The 21,471-nt window shown below is 28.9% G+C and overlaps 1 protein-coding gene and 1 long non-coding RNA gene across 2 annotated transcripts; one reads left to right on the top strand and one right to left on the bottom strand.

The window, feature by feature from the left end:
* Nucleotides 1-9,222: 9,222 nt before the first annotated feature.
* Nucleotides 9,223-10,794, bottom strand: LOC129319864 (uncharacterized). Its single transcript, XR_008595534.1, has 3 exons — nt 10,634-10,794; nt 9,904-9,969; nt 9,223-9,353 (listed from the first exon to the last, which is right to left on the bottom strand). It is a non-coding gene; the product is annotated as an uncharacterized LOC129319864 (long non-coding RNA).
* Nucleotides 10,795-13,185: 2,391 nt separating this feature from the next.
* LOC129320665 (uncharacterized) lies at nt 13,186-21,408 on the top strand. Its single transcript, XM_054966215.1, has 18 exons — nt 13,186-13,669; nt 14,169-14,408; nt 14,831-14,894; nt 14,976-15,105; nt 15,189-15,333; nt 15,435-15,683; nt 15,764-15,848; nt 16,011-16,113; nt 16,292-16,417; nt 16,498-16,611; nt 18,477-18,595; nt 18,712-18,799; nt 18,886-18,978; nt 19,083-19,172; nt 19,346-19,465; nt 19,578-19,669; nt 20,005-20,062; nt 21,082-21,408. The coding sequence occupies exons 1-18, from the start codon at nt 13,480-13,482 to the stop codon at nt 21,157-21,159; spliced, it is 2,184 nt and encodes a 727-aa protein (XP_054822190.1). The 5' UTR covers nt 13,186-13,479; the 3' UTR covers nt 21,160-21,408.
* The last annotated feature ends 63 nt before the right edge of the window (nt 21,409-21,471 follow it).

The following is a 21,471-nucleotide window of genomic DNA, read 5'->3' on the forward strand; positions in this document are numbered from 1 at the left end:
CATTAATGATATAAAAGTCATTAAAAACTTCAGAGAAATTATGATATTTCGAGAAATTAAATTGTCATTTATACATTTTAGAGGTATTTTATTATCATTTTCTCATAAAAAAACACATATACTCCTTTCGACCTCTATTACAAGACAAGTTCAACTACCTCACCAAAATTAAGGAAAGGTGATTAAATTATTAACTCTTTGAAAATAAAGTCAACTTCAAGTTTTATCCATATTTAAATAATTTTTTTTCAAATTTATGTTGTATTCTCTCTTATAACTAATGAGTTTAAACATGAGAAATATTAAAAAATATAATTAATACTCCATAATATGTTTTACATTAAAAATAAAAAAATATTTCTAGAATATAACTTTATAATAGGGACAGAAGGAAGACAAGGAGTACATCAAATTCTTATGTGTTACTCACCTATTAAGGCTATGTTTGATATCTTAGAATTGTAAGTAAGGAAATGGAGTTAGATATAGAATTGTCTAGTTGACTTGTTTGGTATGCTGGAATTGCTTTCTTGAAGGAATCTGATTCCATCAAAATTGATGGAATCCAATTCCATTGTAGAAGCCATAGAATTGACAAACTTAACATAAAATTGGTTTATGTGTCATTAAAAAAAATAAAATAAAGGGTATTTTAAGCTGTATATTTTTTATTTTTTAATTGCTAAGTTTTTCATTGAAAAAATAAAATAAAAGGTGTTTTATTTTTTTATTTTAAATACATATACTTATTAAAATTATATTATGATTCCATCTTTATACCAAGCACACTTTTAAAATTCAATTCAATTCTAATTCTGATTTCAATTTTAATTCCAATTTCAATTTTAATTTTATTAAAAAATTTTCTATCATATCAAATGAAGCCTAAGAGAGCCGAGCTCATCGAGCTATTTGTCCATTTAAGTACATTTATTTGAAGAATTGAGCCTTCGGTATTATCGATATTAGAAACTTTAATTTTTTTTTAAAAAAAACTCTCTTTTGGTCTTAACCTTGAATCAAATCAATTAGAAGTGGGCTTGGGGGGAAAAAAAAAGAAGAAGAACTAGGCTTGGGAAAAAAAAACCAAAAACTTTGGAATATTACCACTTCTATGAATTTGATCCTTTTAAGTTTTAGGTCCTTAAAAATCCAGCCGGTCTATTTTAATAGGAGTATATACTAATTGAATTCTCGTATGACTCACAGGTCATAACATAGCTAATAATTTTAATTTGTTGGACAGGTAATGCATTTTTCTTAAGGAAGAATGATAGATAAATTACTTTAAAATTAAAAAAAAAAGATAACTTGGTCCTCTGAAATATTATAATGACAGTGAGGTTTTGAGGAATTTATTTAAATTAAATTTTTATGTGAAATTACTTTATAGTACCCTTCTGTGATTTAGAAAGTTATAATTTTTTAAATCATTTTAATCATTGGTAGGGACCAAACTTATGAATACTTGTACAAAACTTGTAAAATGATATAAAATTAGTTGGTCTTTGTTGATATAAAGTTGTAATTTTTTAAATCATTTTAATCATTGACAAAACTCAACTTGTGAATATTTATACTAAGCTTATAAATCATATAAAATCACTAACAAATGGGTACTAGAATAATTTCATACATAAATTTAATCTCAAAAAAATCTCTTAAAATTTGTTGTCTTATTACATTTCACGAGAATTAAATTGTCATTTTTTTATTTTAAAGAAATTTATATATTATTCTCTCCTTTTACAAAGTTTTGAAAACAAGATGAAAAAAAAAAAAAGGTTGAACTGTGTGTCTCTTGGTCTGAACATGATGATGACAATGATGCCAGGTGAATTAAATTGGATGAAATAATAAAAATAGTAATAGTGATAATAACATGTTTCTGCAAAAATTAAAATCGTCTGAGCTAAGTGATAAGGCTGCACTGTTCTCTCCATGGTCCCTCATTTCCTCATTACCTTGCCCTCACCTTTCTTCTCAAAAAGGTTGTGTGTGTGTGTGTGTGTGTGTGTGAGCCATAATTTTAAGGTATAATTGGATCTGGATACAGTAGGTGTCATTGCTGCTGCCTCTCTTAAATGAAAAATATTTATTATTTATCTTTTTGTTTACTTTTTCTTCACATCCCACCATGCAATGAAAAAACTTTTTTTTGGGGACAAAATATGAATAATATAATTATTTAATTTTAAAAACTCTCATCTAATCATCATTGAGTGTTTGTATCAATGGATAAGTAAGTTGACTCGATTTAATATATAATTTTAAGTTTGAACCCGAAATATGCAGTAATAATTATTGGTGATAGACATGCTTTCAAATAGGTGCTCACAAATTATCTTAACCCAGATGAGCCTCGAGATTCCACTCACTTAAACTTATTTGTGTAAAAAAACAAAAGAGAAAGACACTGGTTTCTTCTGATCCAATTTCATAAATATATATATATATATATATATATATGTATTTGATAGACAATAATCATGTATTTCTTCTTCGGTTTCTTTCATCTTCTTAAGAAGCTTTATACCCAACAAAATTTTTGGCCCCAAAATAAAGTTGAACTTTGAATTGGGCTTACATTAGATTTAACCCAAAAACCACTAACACAGGATATAAACCCAAACTCGTATTTTATTTTTGGGTTCATTTGGGCTCCATTTTGCCTTCTTAACCATGGTTGTGTCACGATATTAGTATAATCAATGTACATTTTATTTGGGCCATATAAATAAACATTTAATTTTTTATTATTTGAGAAAACGCAATTATTGGCCTTTTTAATTTATCAATTTTTTTTAATCCTTATAATTTTTTTCAATGTTTTCACTGAAATTATAGGAAATTGAGTAACAAAAGTCACTTAATCTTATTAAAATTATAAGGACTAAAAATACTAAAAAATTACAGAGATTATAAATAAAACTTGATAAAACTATAAGCATAAATGATTATGTTTTCTCCTTTTATTTTGATCATTTATAGTTTTTTTTTGGGTAAAGATGATTGGTTGAAAAGTAAGATGATAATAAAGAGATAAGAATCGAAGCTCAGTTTTCATTAATGGGTGGTTATATTAAGTTAATTAACTTAATGTCATATTAATTAGGTGTGACTGTTGCGAGATGTTACATGATGATGTTTACTTCATGTTATATTATTGATCCTGAATTAATAGGTTAGGCTTCTGAATTGAATAAAAAGTATTGAAGATAAAGTCTAATCAATGTTTTATGAGCTACTTTATATAAAAGCATTGTTTTTATTTTTATTTTTATTTTTTGAAATAAGACACAGTTATATATTAATTAAAAAAGAAAAATAATGTACATAAAGGTTAGAAGAAAGATGTGTGATGCTGGGACCGCATATGCTTCTTGATTTAAGTCTGGATCACAAAGTTATGTATTGCTTTTGGCCCAATTAATATAGTTATTTGTAACAAAATTTTTTAATAATAGTTGGTCAAAAAAACAACTTTATTATAATTTTTAAAATTACAAAATGCTAAATTATTCTTTTTTTTTTCCTTAGTTCTATTCCTTTTAGGATTATTGAGCAATTTCACTCTTCTTTTTTTATTTTATACTCTTTCCAATTCAAAATATAAATATTTTCCCTCAACTAATTTTAGCTCAAAATATAAGCAATTTAATACATGTAAAATTTGTCTCTTATTTGTCTCCTTCTGTTTATTAATCTAGATCCTTGTGTGAAGTTATCTCTTATTCATAACGAAATATATTTATAATTAATTGAAACTAAGGATAAAAAAGAAAAGCAATATATATTTTTATGAAAATAAGAACTTTATTAACATGCAAATTCTTTTAAAAATTATTTATATTTTGGATCAAAATGAATAAATCAAAGCTGAGACACAAAACTACATGGTGTGATGGTGTCCTTTGGACATTGATAATTGATAATAATTAATATATCCCATCATATATCATCTTTAATCTTTAACAGAGCAATTTGGATATTATAAATATAATTGATAATCATTTATCTTATGCATATATATGCTATAAATAATGTGATTTTTTTCTCAAATTTTATTATTTTAGACAACACATGAAAAATTACAGTTAGTATATAATAAAATTTATAGCACCATTTTAACCTAAATTTTATGTTTATAAAAAAAAATTAAATTACAACATTATATGAACTACAAGTTACAATAACATGTTTCATTTCTTAAATATTTTTTAAGGTTAAATGTCAAATTGGTTACTGAATTATTGGTTCAAGAGCATTTAGGATTATAAACTCTTTTCGGTGCAATTTTCTCATTTAACTTTTTAAAATGATGTAATATTATATCTACCATTAATAAATATTAACTTTGATCATTAGTTAATAAAAAATTACAGAAAAAAATACAAAAATTGTTGTGGTTCTTATTTGTAATTTTTAAATTTATTTTTTTATAATTTTTAAGATTCTTTTTTTTATAATTTATTTGTCAAGCAATGGTTAAATTTAATTTTTGTTAATGGTATGAGACAATTTTTAAAAGTTGAAGGAGCACATTATACTAAAAATGAGTTTAATCTCAAGACATTTTTGAACTTATAATTTAAAAGTAAAATTACTTTTTAACCTTACTTTATAACATGTTAGAAAATATCTTCTCTTTTCATTCAAAAATATAAGACATTTTTAATCGAATCTCATCTTTAATAAAGTAGTTGTATACTTTCAAACTAACTATATCTTTTCATATTTACTCCTATTAAATACCCCATAATAAATATAAATTCATTCATTAATAGGGGTACTTTTAAAAAAAACAAGGAAATCATTACACCTTAAAAGACTAAAAATGCTTTATATTTTTAAACATTTAATTTTTAAAAAATACTTTATATTTTTTAATGGAGGGAGTATTTTGATAGTTTTAATTATAAGAAGGTACTAATTAGGGTGGACACACGCACATTGCATCATCTCCTAAAATCTTCTTCATTGCCACCGACAGCACACCTATTTTTAGTTCTTCATGTCCATCTCAAAATTTTCATATTTATTATTTTGGGGGAAAAAAACAGAAAAACGTGCACTCACTCATTGTGCTTCGCCAAAAACGATATATTAAACAAAATAATCATTAACAAAGATATTATTAGGTTTCGTCTTGATGACATAATTTACATAACTGACAATAAAGTATAGATTAAACAAGAGAATTAAACAAAAGAGCTACTGAAAAATACTTATAAAATAATTTTACCAGTTCCAATGAGCCAGATTTTATTTTGTTGCCTGAGACATCAGTCGCATTTTATCCTCAGTAAAAATAAATTAAAATTTTATCAACATTATTTGATAAAAAAAATACTTTATCGACATATACTATTTTTAAAAAATTAAACTACAACTTCTGTGCCCAGGGTGGTCAGAAGAAGAATGCTATACATATTATATGCATGGAAAAAAATATGACAATAGGTCTCTATATTATGATTTCCATTTGCTTTTAGCCCATCATATGGTTTTATTTCATTGTTTCTGGTTCATTTAGTTTGATTTATATGCAATGTTAGTTCCTATAAATTTAAACATGCGTGTGAGGATTATAAGCTGGCACTGACAAGATTAATTTTACTGAAGTGTATCTAACTTCATGTATTTAATCTCGGATTCTTTTTCTCATGTTTTGTTTAAACCAAATATAAAAGAAAGCATTTTTTTTAATAATCTTATTTTTGTCACTTGCCTTTCATTTTTAATAATACTTGGCCAATTTATAAAGGCATTTTTTTCTCACTTGCCTTTTATTTTTTTGATAATACCTGGCCAATTTATTTCTACGTTAACATAGTTTGACTATACTAGTAAAGAAGTCAGCAAAGTCATGACAAAATTACCTCTATCAGTGCCAACCCATGATCTATATGTACATTCTAGCACTTATAACGATTGATATTATATATTGATCAAATTGAAGAAACTAGAAATGACAAAATGTAATTATATGAATTTAAAAAATTGCAATTAAAATATAGGATTCATTGTTGTATTTTTTTTTTCTTACATATAAATTAACATTATTACTTCTCTCATTTGTTTATTTTGTTTTTTTTACTTCTCATACAACTTATTAATCCCACTTTTTCATTGTCCACTATATTTGTCTCCACTAAAACATTCAATTATTCATTTTTTCCCTCTTAATTAGGTACCTTTGCAATTTTGAATTCTACAACTAGAAAAGTGGTATTTAATACTACCTCTGATTTTTATTATAAGATATTTTTAATCGTTTTAAATATTTTAAAAAAAGTTACTCCCTCTGTCTCAAATTATATGACACTTTTGAAGAGGTTTTTTCTTTTCAAAATATAAGACACTTTGATTATATTAAAATTTTATTAAATGTATCAATTTTAACATTACTCTTTCTCTTTCTATGATTAATTTCTGGCCCTTTTTTCAATATATTAAATAATAAATATTTTTAAAAGTTTATATTTTTGTTTTAAAAAGATAAGGTTGTTAAGTGTATTTAATGAGATTTATTGATATGTAAGATTTTATCTAAAAGTGTCTTATAGTTTGGGATAGAAGGAGTAATTTTTTCTTAATATCATAAAAAAGTGAGATATATTTTTATTTTTATTTTTAATTTTAAATAATAATATAATTATATTAAATACCTTCACGCTAATTAAGAAATGATAAAATTAAAAAAGTGATTTAATTATTATAAAGTTTTATATATTTTAGATTAAAAATTATTTTTAAAAAATGTCATATAAATAAAATTAGAAGAGTATATAACAGTGATGGTTTGGAATTTTAGCACTTGGACCAGTATTGGTTAGACAATGGTTTTGTGATAGTAATAAAGCGATTAAGAGTCAAAGTGTACCTACTTTTCTAAGACTAACAAGTCAACGCTAATGGAGATCTAACAACCACCGATCCAAAAGGCGCGTGTCGAACACGTATGGCTTCTATGGGTGTTTGATTCCTTCCAGCTTCCTTAATTACTTCGAAAATAGTTAGCCTTTTGCCACGTACCCTCCTGCTTATTACTCCATTTCTTTTTTTAATATTAAATATACTTAAATTAAATCAATCAATCCCCGCATCCAATGCACACATGAACATATACATTTGCTGGTATATTCTTTGAATGTTACTCCCCCGATTTAAAATATAAATATTTTTAATTAATTTTAATTCAAAATATAAGTAATTTAATATATATAAAAAATAATTTTTTTATTTTATTTATTATATTTACTAAAATTATCTCTCACTTATTATAAAATACATTAATAATTGAGACAAATAATAAAAAAATATATATTTTTATGAAAATAAAAAATTTATTAATGCACTAGTTTTTCTTAAACAAATATTTATATTTTGGCCTAAAGAGAGTATTAAAATCACGTAGACATTTATTTTAAATTTCCGAAGTCATTCTAATCATCTGTATTTTATCTTTCATTTCATGAACTGAAAAATATAAGCATATGTGAATTTTATTAAAATTATAGGCATATTTTATTAACGAAATTCATAAATATGTAATATAATTTATTTTGATATCTTAGGAAAAGAGGGTACATTTATTGAACATATAATGAAAATTCATGTAATTTTATTGAAATTATTTTTTTAAAAAAATTAAGTTTCAAATCAAATAAATGTTATAATTATTATGCTGTATAAATAATATATAAATAAAATATGTGTGCTACTAAATCCTTATTTTTTGTTGTAAATGAGATAATTAAATATATATATATATAGAGGAAAAATTTCAATGTTGAAAATAAAAAGAGAAGGTGTATATCCTTACAAGAAGAGCATGATTTATTTTTTGATTCAACTTGTGATCATTCTTTCTTTTTATTCATTTCTATTTTGAGGTAGTCCGTCCAAAATCACAATTCAAATTTTCAAAAAATATATTATTAAAAAAATTGAAATTTCCACTCTACTCTCACCACTTGTTTTGGATGAGAAGACCAAGTCAGGGGATGGAGACAAGCCTTACCGACTCAGGGAGGCAAAAACTTGTCTGTTTCTATCTTAAAATCGTTCAGATAATAAATAAATAAAATAATATTTAATTTATTGAAATGTTAAATGTTCATGATTTAATGTTTACTAATTGGTAATAGCACTGGACAAAGGAAAAAAAAAAAATAGCCAGTCTCACTAATTACGAAATGTTGTCTCGAAAGAAAAACTTTCAGTTTTGCCATAATTTTTTATGTTGACGTGTGAATATTAATTCGGAAATTAATTTTTATTATTTAGATATATCTAGTGTTGTTATCATTTGTCATGTGTGATTAAAAATGATGTTCATTAGTTATCCTTTATATGTTCAGATTTTGCATACAGTAATAATAAACTGAACAAAAGCAACGATAAATCTTATTTCACTAATTAAAACTGGTTATATAAATTACCTTTCTTCCTTTTTTTTCCCACAAGTTTTTAATAATTTGTTCAAAATAAATTGTTATTCTTTATTTTTAAGTAGTCACTGTTCTTTACATTTTACCAATGAAAAATGACAAAAAGATACTTGTGATTTGCCATTATCCAAGAGAAGTTATCATTTCTTATTTTTAAATACTCACTGTCTTCTATGTGTTAAATTTTATTGATGAAAAAATGATAGAAAAATACTTGTAATTTGCTATTAAGTTTTAGTAATTTGCCTGAATGAAGTTATTATTCACTATTTTTAAGTAATCATTGTCCTTCATATGTTTTCAAATTTTAAATTGATAATAAATTTGTAATTTCGTCAAAAAAATAATGTGCTAGACAAGTCCCTTGAAATTACATAATAATTATCACATTTTGCAGCAACTTTTTGTCATTTCCATATTTCATGGGTCACTCTCCCATTATTATATATTAGAATTTAAATACACAAAATTTATTATGTAACACCCTCAAAAATACAAACCGATTTTTCGCAAATCATTAATTCAATAAATTATTTTTTTTTCATTGAACCCTCATCATACCCTTATCATGGTAGAAAAATTTCTACCATGGTACATCCAAAACAATATACCACAGGTCTTAAAATATCTCAAAAAAACAATTAGAACCATGAGGGACAGACAGGATCCTCATGGCATGATATTTAAATAAGGTTATGAATCAAGAGGGACAGATATAATCCTCTTGGTCATATAAATACTTTTAATAAAAAGGATTAGAGTTTACATGCTTCACAAAGAAGATATGTCCTAAGTTGGCACAAGATACATTGTATAATAAAAATAAGAGGCAACGTAAAAGATGGTGTCTCATACACCATAGTTACACCTCTGGTGCTTTCTCGGCCGGACTCGCTCCTGTAAAAATGTTAACCACGGGGAATGAGACTTAAAAGTCCCAGTAACCAAAAATTAATATGTAATGATGCATGCGGATGTAACTAATCATGCGATTGCTAAGTGGGCACACAAAACATTTAACCGAACAATACTTTCAAACAAATCGAACAAGTATTTAATTTGCATGACTGCACCTTATATCTTCCTTTCGCCATGCTCGGACGCCAAATCATCCAGCCAAAGGTGAGTTGGACCAAGCGACAGGCCACTCATTGGGTCCAATGAGGGCTTACCACGTGGTAATAATTAACCGAACAGAAATTCCCATTAACACCATATATTAAAATACCCTGACAAGTCATGCATCATTCAAGTATCCAAACAGAAATATATCCAAACAATAATATCTCATTATGATAAACAAAAATAAATTTTTAACCTACTTGGCAATGATTTCACGGAAGTATATAACAGTATTTATTTTCAATACTTCATAATTTTTCCAAACAACAAAACAACACATAACCATTCACAAACACACCCATCACAACACATTAATAATGGTTACCTTGTGTCTTGAATAACAAGTTCCCCTTCACAACTCCTTTTTCACCACTATCTTTGTCAATATAATCTACATAATTATTTCACAATACTATATATTAATTTTACATTAAAATAAATAACTCTAATTTAAAGAGTTAGAAAGTCTTGGATCTATAGTCCATATTAACACTAATTTAAGATTTATGCCTCATTTAACTTCCCAAATTCTTTTTCAAAATTCTCGTACCTTAATGAACTATTTTTTTTATCCTCAATTCACTTTTAGTATCACAATTTCATCCTTCTATATTCTAAAAATTCATCCAAAAATAAATTAAAAATTTTAGAATTATCCTGAAGCCTCAAATCACCTTTCTATAACCTTAAAAATACCTATTCATACTTAAATAAATATTTAATAATCATAGGTTTATCCCTACGTCTCAGATTCCACATAAATTCAACCATATAGATCTAGATTTTAACTCAAAAATTCTTAAACATGAGTTTCAACCTTAAGAAAATATTCTATAATATTTTTTATATCCCTAAGAATTTTAACCTATATTTTTAATCCATCATATCATCAGATTAACTATCCTATAGAAAAATCCTAATCAAAATATTTACTCTATCCTACAAAATAATCATATCACTAAAAAGATAATATTATTTAGAAAATAACTATAAAATTAATTTTATAATTAAATAAATTTTTAAATACTAATCTAAACAGGAAAGTTAGAACATACCTGAAGAAAAAGAAAATAATCCCCCCTTGCGAGAAAACGCCGAGCAACGTGAGAGGAAGAGAGAAAATAATATAAAAATGGGATTGTGAGTCCCAAAATTATATTAAAAAAAACTATAGGTTTAAATTTAATTATTCAAACCTTTGGGCCAAAAGTTGCAATTTTCTCTAAATTGCATCTTAGCCTCTCATGCTTCCTAATGCACACACCCCCTCCTTTTTATACATGAAGGCACCTCTTCTCTTTCCTCATCTAACCAATGTGGGACTTAGAAACAACAACCTTCCACCCCTTTTTTTTGTTCCTTCTACCTTCTCTTTTTTTTTTCAACACATACATAAAAAAATTATTTATGTATTATATCTTAACTAAATATTGCTTATGTGGTTTTAAATTTAAATTTTTAAATTCATAATTAAATACCTAACCATAATATTATTTCTAAATAACCTCAAATAATATAAATTCCTATTATTATCATTTTTTTTCTCAAAACCTAAATTTCATAATTTTTTTATTATATAAAAAATCAGGATGTTACATATTACGTTTTGCCAAAATCATGAAGGTTTTTTTTTGTTTTTCTGATTTTGCAAAATCAATACAAATATATTTCCAATTTTTTTAGTTTCAAAATAAGCGCAACTCTACCCTAAAATTAGAAAGGAGGTCTAAATAATTTCAAAAATAAATAAGAGAAGATCTATGTGATATATTTTTTTATTTTTATGGCCAGTTCATTTATTATTTGTTTTTCAGAGAAGATTGTATAAGTTTTAAAAGGATAAGAAAGATATGTGTAATTTAGTGAAAGTCTAGGGACGTCTGTGCAATTTACTTTTTGTTTTTAAAAGATATTTTTTTAGATTTCCAAAATAGGAAAAAAAATCACATAATTTCAAATAGGAAACAAATAATTTTGGACTGTAACTCAAGATTGCAATACAATAAGCATGGAGCTGCAACCTTTTAGAAGTGTTAATTTTTTCCATTTAATAGCAAATTACTTGCCTTGACCTGGCTCTTGATAAATGTCATATCTGATTGCAAAATTGTTAATTTTTCAATTAATCATGCAGATTAGTCAAGCATGGAATTTGTTAGGTAATAGAAGCACTTTTTCACCTTCAAACGTATTAATTTTTGAATAGTTTATGTTGAATATGTTTGAAAAGTTTATTAATTTTACAATTTTTTATATTGAACATGTTTAAAAAGTTTATTAAGTTATTTTTATTATGATTATTTGAAATTTGATTCTATTCTTTTATATTGAATATGTTCAAAAAAGGTAATTAGACTCATGATATGTTCACATTTATGGTCCAGTAAGCCTTTCAAAACACTTAAAAAAGTCACAAAACAAATAGAAAAAATATGCTAATTACAAACTGTGAAGGTAATGATTTATACCAAGCTTTATGCCAATATAAATAGCTCACTTAAAGAGAATATATTTTTGAGATAAAAATCCAACTATTTTCCTCATCCACGAATCAAGAATTGGGGAGATTCAAAAAAATTTCATTTTCGTTATTCTTCTCCTAACACTCACCCCCTTCAATCTTATTCATAAGCTAAAGAGATAAGCTTTTTTTTTTATCATATCTATAAGTCACGTTTTTAATTTTTATAACTAATTTTTTATTTTATTCTCTATTAAATATTAGTGAAAAAATATATTAATAATGTAGGTATATTTAATATGAGTAAAGTTAAAAATTTATTAAATTTTTAGACATAATTTATGAATTTTAATGTTTTTATTAATTTTAATGAAGTGACTTAAAAATAGAAGTAGAAGAGTACTCATTCGTTAAAAAATATAAGACATTTTTTGAAGAGTTTGATGTTAAAAATATAAAATATTTTTAATATTTCAATAGGTAATTAATTTTTTTTTGCAAAAGTGCTATAATAAATAAACTATTATATTTATTTTAAAGTGAAACACTATATTAAACAAAAAATATAAAAAATAATATTATTTTAAAAATAAATAATTATTTTATTGGGAGCTGGATTTAATAAAAAAATATTTTATATTTTTAAATGATATTATTTAACTGTTCAAAGTTATATTAGTCCACGTAATAACAGCAAAACTAAAAAGTTACCGCACGTTTCTTCGAAATTAGAATAGAACTTGCTCAATGGCTGATGATGCATGAAAGTCGGTGTACGATAGTCTCATTTTTTCCAATCCCAACTATGATTTTTTCTCAATCAAGTATTATTTTAATATTTTTATTTAAATTTAAATATCCAATAATTATTTTTTAGAATTACATAATAATGTTATTTAATTATGAACTAAGAATCAGGATTTCTTACCAAATAAAAATATAATAATAATAATAATATTATTATTTGACAAAAAATTAAACTAATATTATTAAATTTTTTGGTCAAATAACATTGTTATTTTGTATTTACAAAAAAGGCCTTGCTTGAATTTCAGTTTATTGGAGGGGCAATACGGTCAATTCAAAAAGAGAATGACGTCTTTAACCCGAACGGAAAACGCCCAAACAAAACGAGTCTTACGTCTCTCTCTCAAAGTCCCCAAAAACCAAAAACCTTCGTTCTGAAGCTCCTCTTCCTTATATATCTCTCTCTGTCTGTTCCTCTTCGTGTGCTTCACGAATTGTCCAGATTTTCAATTTCCATCTCTCTTCTGTTCTCGGGATCGAGCCCTCTTGATCTCTGTGTCAGTTTGAACAATGCCGTTTACGTAAATCTGCTAGCAAGACGAAGAGGATCTCGCTTACTGTAGCTTAGATCACAGTCGACGACCCAACAAACTACTCAGGCACCGAGTCAAGCACGTCAAACCCATTCAGCATATGGGTTCAGTGCCGTCAACTCCGCGCAAGAGCGGTGCATTCTCACAGGACACGGCGGAATATCTTATCGGAACCTTCGTCGGTGGCGAGTCTTTCCCGCTTTCCTCCGAGTTCTGGCAGAAATTGCTCGAGCTTCCTTTCGATCTTCGATGGCCTACCGACCGTGTTCACCAAGCCTACGAGCTGCTGGGTAGTGATACTACAATTACTACTTGTAATCAATTACTAGGATAATAATGATTTGAAGGGGAAGCTTCAATTGGCTGCTATAGTTCTCAATTTGTGGCTAATTCCGTTACCTAAGAATCATGGTCTAATATAATTAGTAGGAGCCAATACATTAGAGAATATATTTTAGGCTAAAAATGATAATTACAAGAAGTTTAGCATGCTTTTGTGATTTCTCTGTTGAACTTTCTAGTTCAAAAAAATGAATACACTCGTGAATTAATACACTGGATGCTAACGTTCTGTTTTTCTGCCCCTAAAGTGCTGGATAGAAATGCTCATTTGACTTTGGACCCAAATTTTTCAGGTTAAATGCTAATTTTGGTGTTAAAGGGAGCGCATTTTTTTCTCATATCACAGTCATTATTCAAGACCTCTTGTAGCCAAATAGATTTGTTCCTGTTCACTCCATCATAATAATATTTGACTCTTATGCTTGTTTCCTTGCATCTTTCTTGCAGTGAAAAACAATCATCGCACCAAACATCTTTCAAAAATTTTGTTCCATCTAGCATGTTACTTGCAGGAATCCATGTCAACATCTGGTGTACCACCAGTGGTTTATGAAAAGGCTGTTAATGCGGTGTACATCACTTCAATATTTTTGAAGCACTTGATTGAAAATGTCAAAGGTGATGATGATCTGGAGTTACATCTTTTGCTAGATGAAAATGAATCTATACCTAAGGATATCTTGGGAGGTATGCAACGTTCATTGTTATGTTAATACAACTTTATGAGATGATATTTTCCTAGTACTTTAGAATGCTTGTTTTTCTGTTCTCTTTATGTTTTGAGTTAAATAGTATACACGACACAGTTAATTTCAGTGATCTGGCGGTGGGGCTTCCACTAGCTATATTCATTAATCAAATTAAGATCTGCAAATTGAAAATCAGTTTAAATATGAAACTTAATGAGTATGTGATTTTTGGTGCTTTTATGAATGTCAATTGGTGTCAAGATTGAAATTTTTTGGAACCTATTTTCCCACAAAAAAAAAAGCTGTTAGTTTAGGTTTTAAATTCCTTTCCTCAAATATGTTGTGATATGTCTCTCCATTGTATGTATTTTTGACATTTGTTGTGTATGTTTTTATATACATACTTTAATCTTAATGCAGATCAAACCATTGAAAATCTTGTCATGCGGAATGTGCTGACCTTTATAACATCAGTAGATGTGAGGTATTTAATAGCTGGAGCTGTTAATTGTTTTTGAGCCTCGACATATATTACCTTTCTTAATATGATATTTTTCTACTCTAGTTCCAACACATATCTCTTGCATCTGGAGCTGCTTAATTTCATGCTTATTGCAATGTCAACTCAGCTTCTCTGTGGGTCATCTCCCAGACCAAATGATGTGAACCCATTTCTTGATGCAGCTATGTCTCAGGTGAGTAGATGAAATTGTAGCATGAAACTTGGGTTGACAAAATTACTCACTAATTTGCCATTGGTGTACTGTTCTTTTTGCAGGATAGCTCTCTAGTTAGTTCTTTTGTGCGCAGACTACTACTAAATTATATATCCCGGCCCAATATCCCTTTTAATCGAGCATCTTATTCCATCTTTAATGAAGGAAGTGAGAGGGGCGTTTTACAGAGAGTTGGTTCTGCAGCTGGTATGGTGACTAAATAACATTAATTGTCTTATATCTGCAAGATTCTAATTTACAAGTTGGAGAGTAACTGAGTCTTTTGTCACTTTTCCCTTTCCCTGCAGCAAATTTTGTTTTACTGCCCTTTGGTTATTTGATCAGTTCAAGCAGTGGGGAATCAAGAAGTCCTTTAGCAGATAGCAGTCTTCATGTGCTTCTTGTTCTCATTCATTATCACAAATGTGTTGCGAGCAAGGACTATAATGCCAATGAGAATGACAAAACTGCTATGTTGGATGCTTTACAGAAAGAAATAACTTACTTTTCTGACAATCCTTACTGCAAGGCCTTAGAACATGCAACTGATTTTGAATGTAGTGTATCTTTTATTTCTATTCATATTCTTTTGGTTGATTTAGAAGGCTTGCCATTTTGATCAATGCTCTGTTTGCAGTGGATCGTGTAGATGTTGAGGGTAATGCTAGCAGTGGTCCACATGTAAAGTTGCCTTTTGCTTCATTATTTGATACCCTTGGCACGTAAGTAGTTGACTATTTGTGTGCATCTTGAACCAATTAATTTACCATGTCTTGCTTTCCTATTGTTTTTATTGGATTATGCTCCAGAATACGTATTGAAATTCTTCCACTGACTTTTGTGCTCTACTCAGAACATTTTTTTAACTAGTTATGCCTCTGCAGGTGCTTGGCTGATGAGACTGCCGTATTACTGCTATACTCATTATTGCAGGGGAATTCTTCCTTTCTGGAGTATGTCCTGGTGCGGACTGATCTGGATACATTGGTATGATGTTGTAGCTTAACTCTCTTCTATGGAAGAAAATTGAAATGAATATAATTCACATAGAAGTCAGTGGAAGAATTTTCGGAGGAAGTTTGGTTAATGCTCTATAACTTAGAAAACATGGAGATCTAATATCTTCACTATCATATCTGTAACTTCCTGTTTCTGAAACCAACAGTTGATGCCCATCCTGGAAGCATTATACAATGCTTCACGTAAGACAGCAAATCAAATTTACATGTTGCTGATCATACTTCTTATACTCAGTCAGGATTCTTCTTTCAACGCCAGCATTCATAAACTGGTAAGAAAATTCTGTGTTTTGGCATTGGGTTTTATCCTAAAACTTCATGTGTTATGTTAATTTGGCATATGCATGAACAGGTATTGCCTGGTGTTCCTTGGTATAAAGAACGTCTCCTCCATCAGACATCTCTTGGTTCTCTCATGGTGATAATTCTCATCAGAACTGTACAATATAATTTGTCCAAATTACGGGTATGAGTCATGAACCTCATTGAGCTATTGCTTTACTTGCTTCAGTTTATTCAAAGTGACATATCCTGCTGATTGATTGTGTAATTCAAACTACTCCCTCTAGTCCTAATTATAAGACGCTTTAAACTGTTTCACCCATTCTAGAAAACGTTAGTTTTTTTCTTGATATCATAAAAAAATGATATGTAATTTTATTTTTACCCTCGACTTTAAATAATGATATAACTACATTAAATACTTTTACGCTAATCAAGAAAGGGTAAACTTGGAAAAAGTAGTTTATTCATTACAAAATTTCATATATTTTGGACTAAAAATTACTTCTAGAAAGTGTCCTATAAATAGGACTGGAGGGAGTACATGGGATTTGTATATTGATCATATGATTGTTTAACTATTTGTTGACTGTACAGTTTTGGAGTTTCGTTTGGCCAGATATAACTTTGAAGTTTAATGCTATTGATTGCGATGGATTTTTTGTGACACAAAAAATCTTCTCTAACTAAATCTGACTCAGCTTGTCAACAAAAGGAATTCCTTCTCAAAAAGAACCTAATTGGACTGGCTTCTGATGCTAAACTGCATCTCCCATAGTTGTTTTTGACCTTCACTTCTCTTTTTTTATTATTATTATTTTTTTAAACTTTAAAAAAGAATGACAATGTTTGGGGCTAGACATTTGAGTTCTTATGGTTAGGTAGTCACTTTTGCTAGCCAAGGGAAGAAAAAGATATTCAAATCTGGTTTCCAACGATTATCATGTTTGATTTGTAAAGGAAAGAAAAAGGTAGCTGCATTTTATTTATATCAGATCTTGGGCTTGGAAAGATGAAAACCTGCTGCCTTAAAAAAGAAGGGGGATGGGAGGAATGAGAGCTGAGGAATCATAAAGGAAATCTCTGCATAGCTTTTCAATTGTAGTTCTTTCCCTAATCTGAATTACGTCTCTAATAATAGAATCTTTTCATTCATGCTCAAAGAAAACCCAGTCTCTTATTTGGCATGTATTTAACTGAAAAATATTTTTTGTCCTGATTTCTTCCCTTACCCCACTTATGCAGAAAAAGAATAAAATCAGTATGGAATACTCCTTTCAGTCCTATTTATAATACACTTTTACCAAATCTCACAGATTAAGAAAAGTGGTTAAAATTAGTTAAAAGTCTTGATTTAAAAAAAAAAAACTGTAGGAATCCCAAATTATCCTTAATATAAATTCTTAATTTTACCTTTAAATCTTGAAGTCAAACATGCCACCCAAATGAACCAATTGGATATGTAGCCATTTTTGGCAGTAATTCATTAATGCTTTATCAAGTTTTATAAGGTGTTTTATATTAAGGACCAAACAAAACTTCTAAAAGGTAGCCTATATTGAGGACTGGAGAGAGTAGATGTTTAGTTTTGAATTTGCATCCGTCCACTAATTTAATTAGTTGATGGCAACTAGATACTATGAGTATCTAGTTGCCATCAACTAATTAAATTAGTTGAACATATAACTTTGAGTCCGATTAAAAGAGGTAGAGGAAGGCCTAAGAGAACGCTCTTGGAAGTTGTTGAACGCGATCTCTTAATTAATAATATTCTTAAAAGCTTGATAAATGATAGAGCACAATGACGTCTTGCAATCTATGTAGCCGACCCCACCTAGTGGGATAAAGGCTTGTTGTTGTTGTTGTTGTATGGCAACTAGATACTCATTATTGAAAATAGTAATTATTTGCATAATGTACCAATTGGCATGTATTGGTGCTTTCAGTCTTAGAAAAGGTTTCCTATATTATGATTTTATACTTTTTTGCATTGGAGGAAGGAAGGATAGAGGGGAAAAAAATCATTCTGTTGTGCCTTGAATATGATAGGATGTGTATCTCCATACAACATGTTTAGCAACTTTGGCAAACATGGCGCCTCATGTCCACCGTCTGAGTGCATATGCATCACAGAGACTAGTCGGACTTTTTGATATGCTATCACGCAAGTATGTCACAGCTCTTGTCATTTATACTGTACTATCTCCATATTTATATTTATATATTCAAGAGTAGCTTCTATTTTTTCTGGCGTAACTGTGATCATATCATTGCTTCTCATTAGGTATAACAAATTAGCAGATCTCAGACATAATAAACTTCATACTGGAAATGGCAACTCAGTTGAAGGAAACGGCCTCATGGAAGATATGGTATATGCTTTGTTCTTTGCTTTTTGTGGTTCCAGTTATTTTCACTTAATATTCCTTTCGGTAAATCGTATTGTCTTTCAATGCAGTCAACTGAATTGCAAATTTATACCGACTTCTTGAGGCTTGTACTTGAAATCATAAATGCTATCTTGAGTTATGCCCTGCCTCAGAATCCTGAGGTATGATTTGATTGATTGTAGATTCTATGCCATCTATTTTGATTTGGTTCCTTTAGTCTACACTATTTACCTGTAGATACTTATTTCATATCTGTATGGGGCAGGTAGTATATGCAATAATGCACAGGCAAGAAGTTTTTCTGCCATTTAAGAATCATCCACGCTTCAATGAGCTGCTTGACAACATTTATACTGTATGTTTCATATGTTTTATTAAATCTTCATCATACATACGTCCTTTTGAAAAGCTTGAAACTCTTTACTGGAGAAAGATTCACTTGTCTCCTGTTGCATTTGCGAAACTCATCTTTGCATAATACATCATGGTTCCAATGTTTGAACAATGTACTCAACATGATGATTGCAGGTGTTGGATTTTTTCAATAGTCGTATGGATGCTCAAAGAGGGGATGGTGACTGGTCAGTCAATGAAGTGCTTCAGGTGATAATTGTCAATTGTCGATCTTGGCGTGGTGAAGGGATGAAGGTAAAATGAGAAAGAAAAAAAATCTAATTTGTTGCTTACTTGTGAAGAGAATTATCTCGACGAGCATTACTTTTGTGGTTTACATGAAGCGTAGCCTATATGTTTTTAGCAGATGTTTACTCAACTGCGCTTCACATATGAACAAGAGAGTCATCCAGAGGAATTTTTTACTCCTTATGTCTGGCAGCTAGTCTTATCCCGATGGTATGATTTCTTCCACTTCTTATCCACATGTTCTCATGACCTGTTGAATTTATTTACTTCTCTTGCAGTTTGAAACTTGTCTAATATATTCACACTTGCGTAGGAACCTAACTTTTTTCTATTCTGCATCTAAGTTCAATGTGTTGGTTATTATAGTACCAGACTTGGATAATCTTCATGAAGGGTTCAAATATCCTCCATTGAGGGATTTAGTTACTCACAAAGAGATTCTGTTGCTGATTAGTGATTATAAGCTTTTTCCATTTCCCTCCTACCTACTTTTTTCCTCAATTTATGCACATGTAACTGATGCGAGCGATTAATTATGTCTTCAGCGGATTCACATTCAACGCAGCAGCAATAAATTTGTTCCCAGTTGATCTTCCTGCGGAAGTACGTATCCAAATTTCTGTTTGATGCACATATCACATGCAGTTCTTATGCTACTCATTTAGCAAATGAATGGCTTGTTTCTTTACAATGTTTACATGGTTTTAGCATTTGATTTGGTTATTGAAATATTATCTCAGCATTCTGTGCGATATATAGGTGGGAACTAAGTGGAAGTTCCATGCAATTAAAGGGAAATTGAGGAACAAAATAAGGATGGGTAGAAAGAGAATAAGTGGACTCTATGCACACTTGGATACCATTTTTGTCTTTTCAAATACATAGAATAGATGGGATCCACTTAATTGGTTTTCACTCCTCACTCTATTTTTCTTCCCCTGCATTGAATTCAATATTTCTGTTGGTCATGGTCCAGTGTGCTCTTAGTTTGTCTGCCGAATTGGAAAGTTTAATGCATTTTGTGGTGATACTTGTCTAATGTAACCCATCGAACAGCGTGATAATCAAATAGATTTTATGAATCAGATGGAGAGGGATGATTTAAATTATTCAACAGCTCAGGTCTGTTTTATATTTTACAACATGCAACATCTACTTATAGGTGCAGCATTTAGACTTGATGTAGAGATGTAGTGTGGAAGCATGTGGGGTCTATTTGGTTACTAGAAAGGAAGAGAATGAAATGGATTAAAGTAATAAAAATAAAAATAGAATAATCAAGATGTGGATGAGAGAAAAGTGAATCATGTTCATTAGGGAGAAGAGTAATTTAATTCACGAGGTTGAGAGTCATCATTTATAAGATTTGTGGAAGATGTGATTCTTATATTTGTGGTATGTGTTATTAGATTTTATCAAGCTTACCATGAGGTGAAAAAGCAATTTAGTTGTCTTTTTTTTTTTTTTAATTTCTTTATTTTATTCTATTCTTAATTTTTTATCCTTTTAAGCTATAGTAGACATTGAAATTCGGTTGATCTCATATTAGGTGTGAATGATTGAGTTGAGTTAATAGCCAGATTTGATGATTGAGTTGTAATGGGAAAATCGACTTGTTTCAGGAACATGCGGATGGAGTGGAGGCAAGCACACTTCCAAACGGGGATCTTGAGAGGCCAGCGTATCAGGTTGATCCATAGCCAGTTCGCCATAATAATATCATGAGTTAGTTTTGTTGGCGAATATCTCTATCTGTACATAACAAGTAGTTGGGAAATCGAGATATACGTGCTGATGATGTTCTTATTCTTTTCTGTTCATAAATTTGTGAGTGTAGAGGTTCATTTCATTATTATGAAAAAGAAAACGAGGTATACGTGTAATAAATAAGTGATGGTGATGCATATCTTGTTGTCGTATTTGTCTATTTGAAGTGGCACATTTTGTTTTTTTCTTTGTTTTTTTTTGTGGGCACATTTTCTGTGTTTTCAGGCAAAATTTATGTATTTAGT

This window comes from Prosopis cineraria, unplaced genomic scaffold, assembly GCF_029017545.1.
Source record: "Prosopis cineraria cultivar Desert tree isolate PC_DT_omini unplaced genomic scaffold, ASM2901754v1 PC9, whole genome shotgun sequence".
NCBI lineage: Eukaryota > Viridiplantae > Streptophyta > Magnoliopsida > Fabales > Fabaceae > Prosopis > Prosopis cineraria.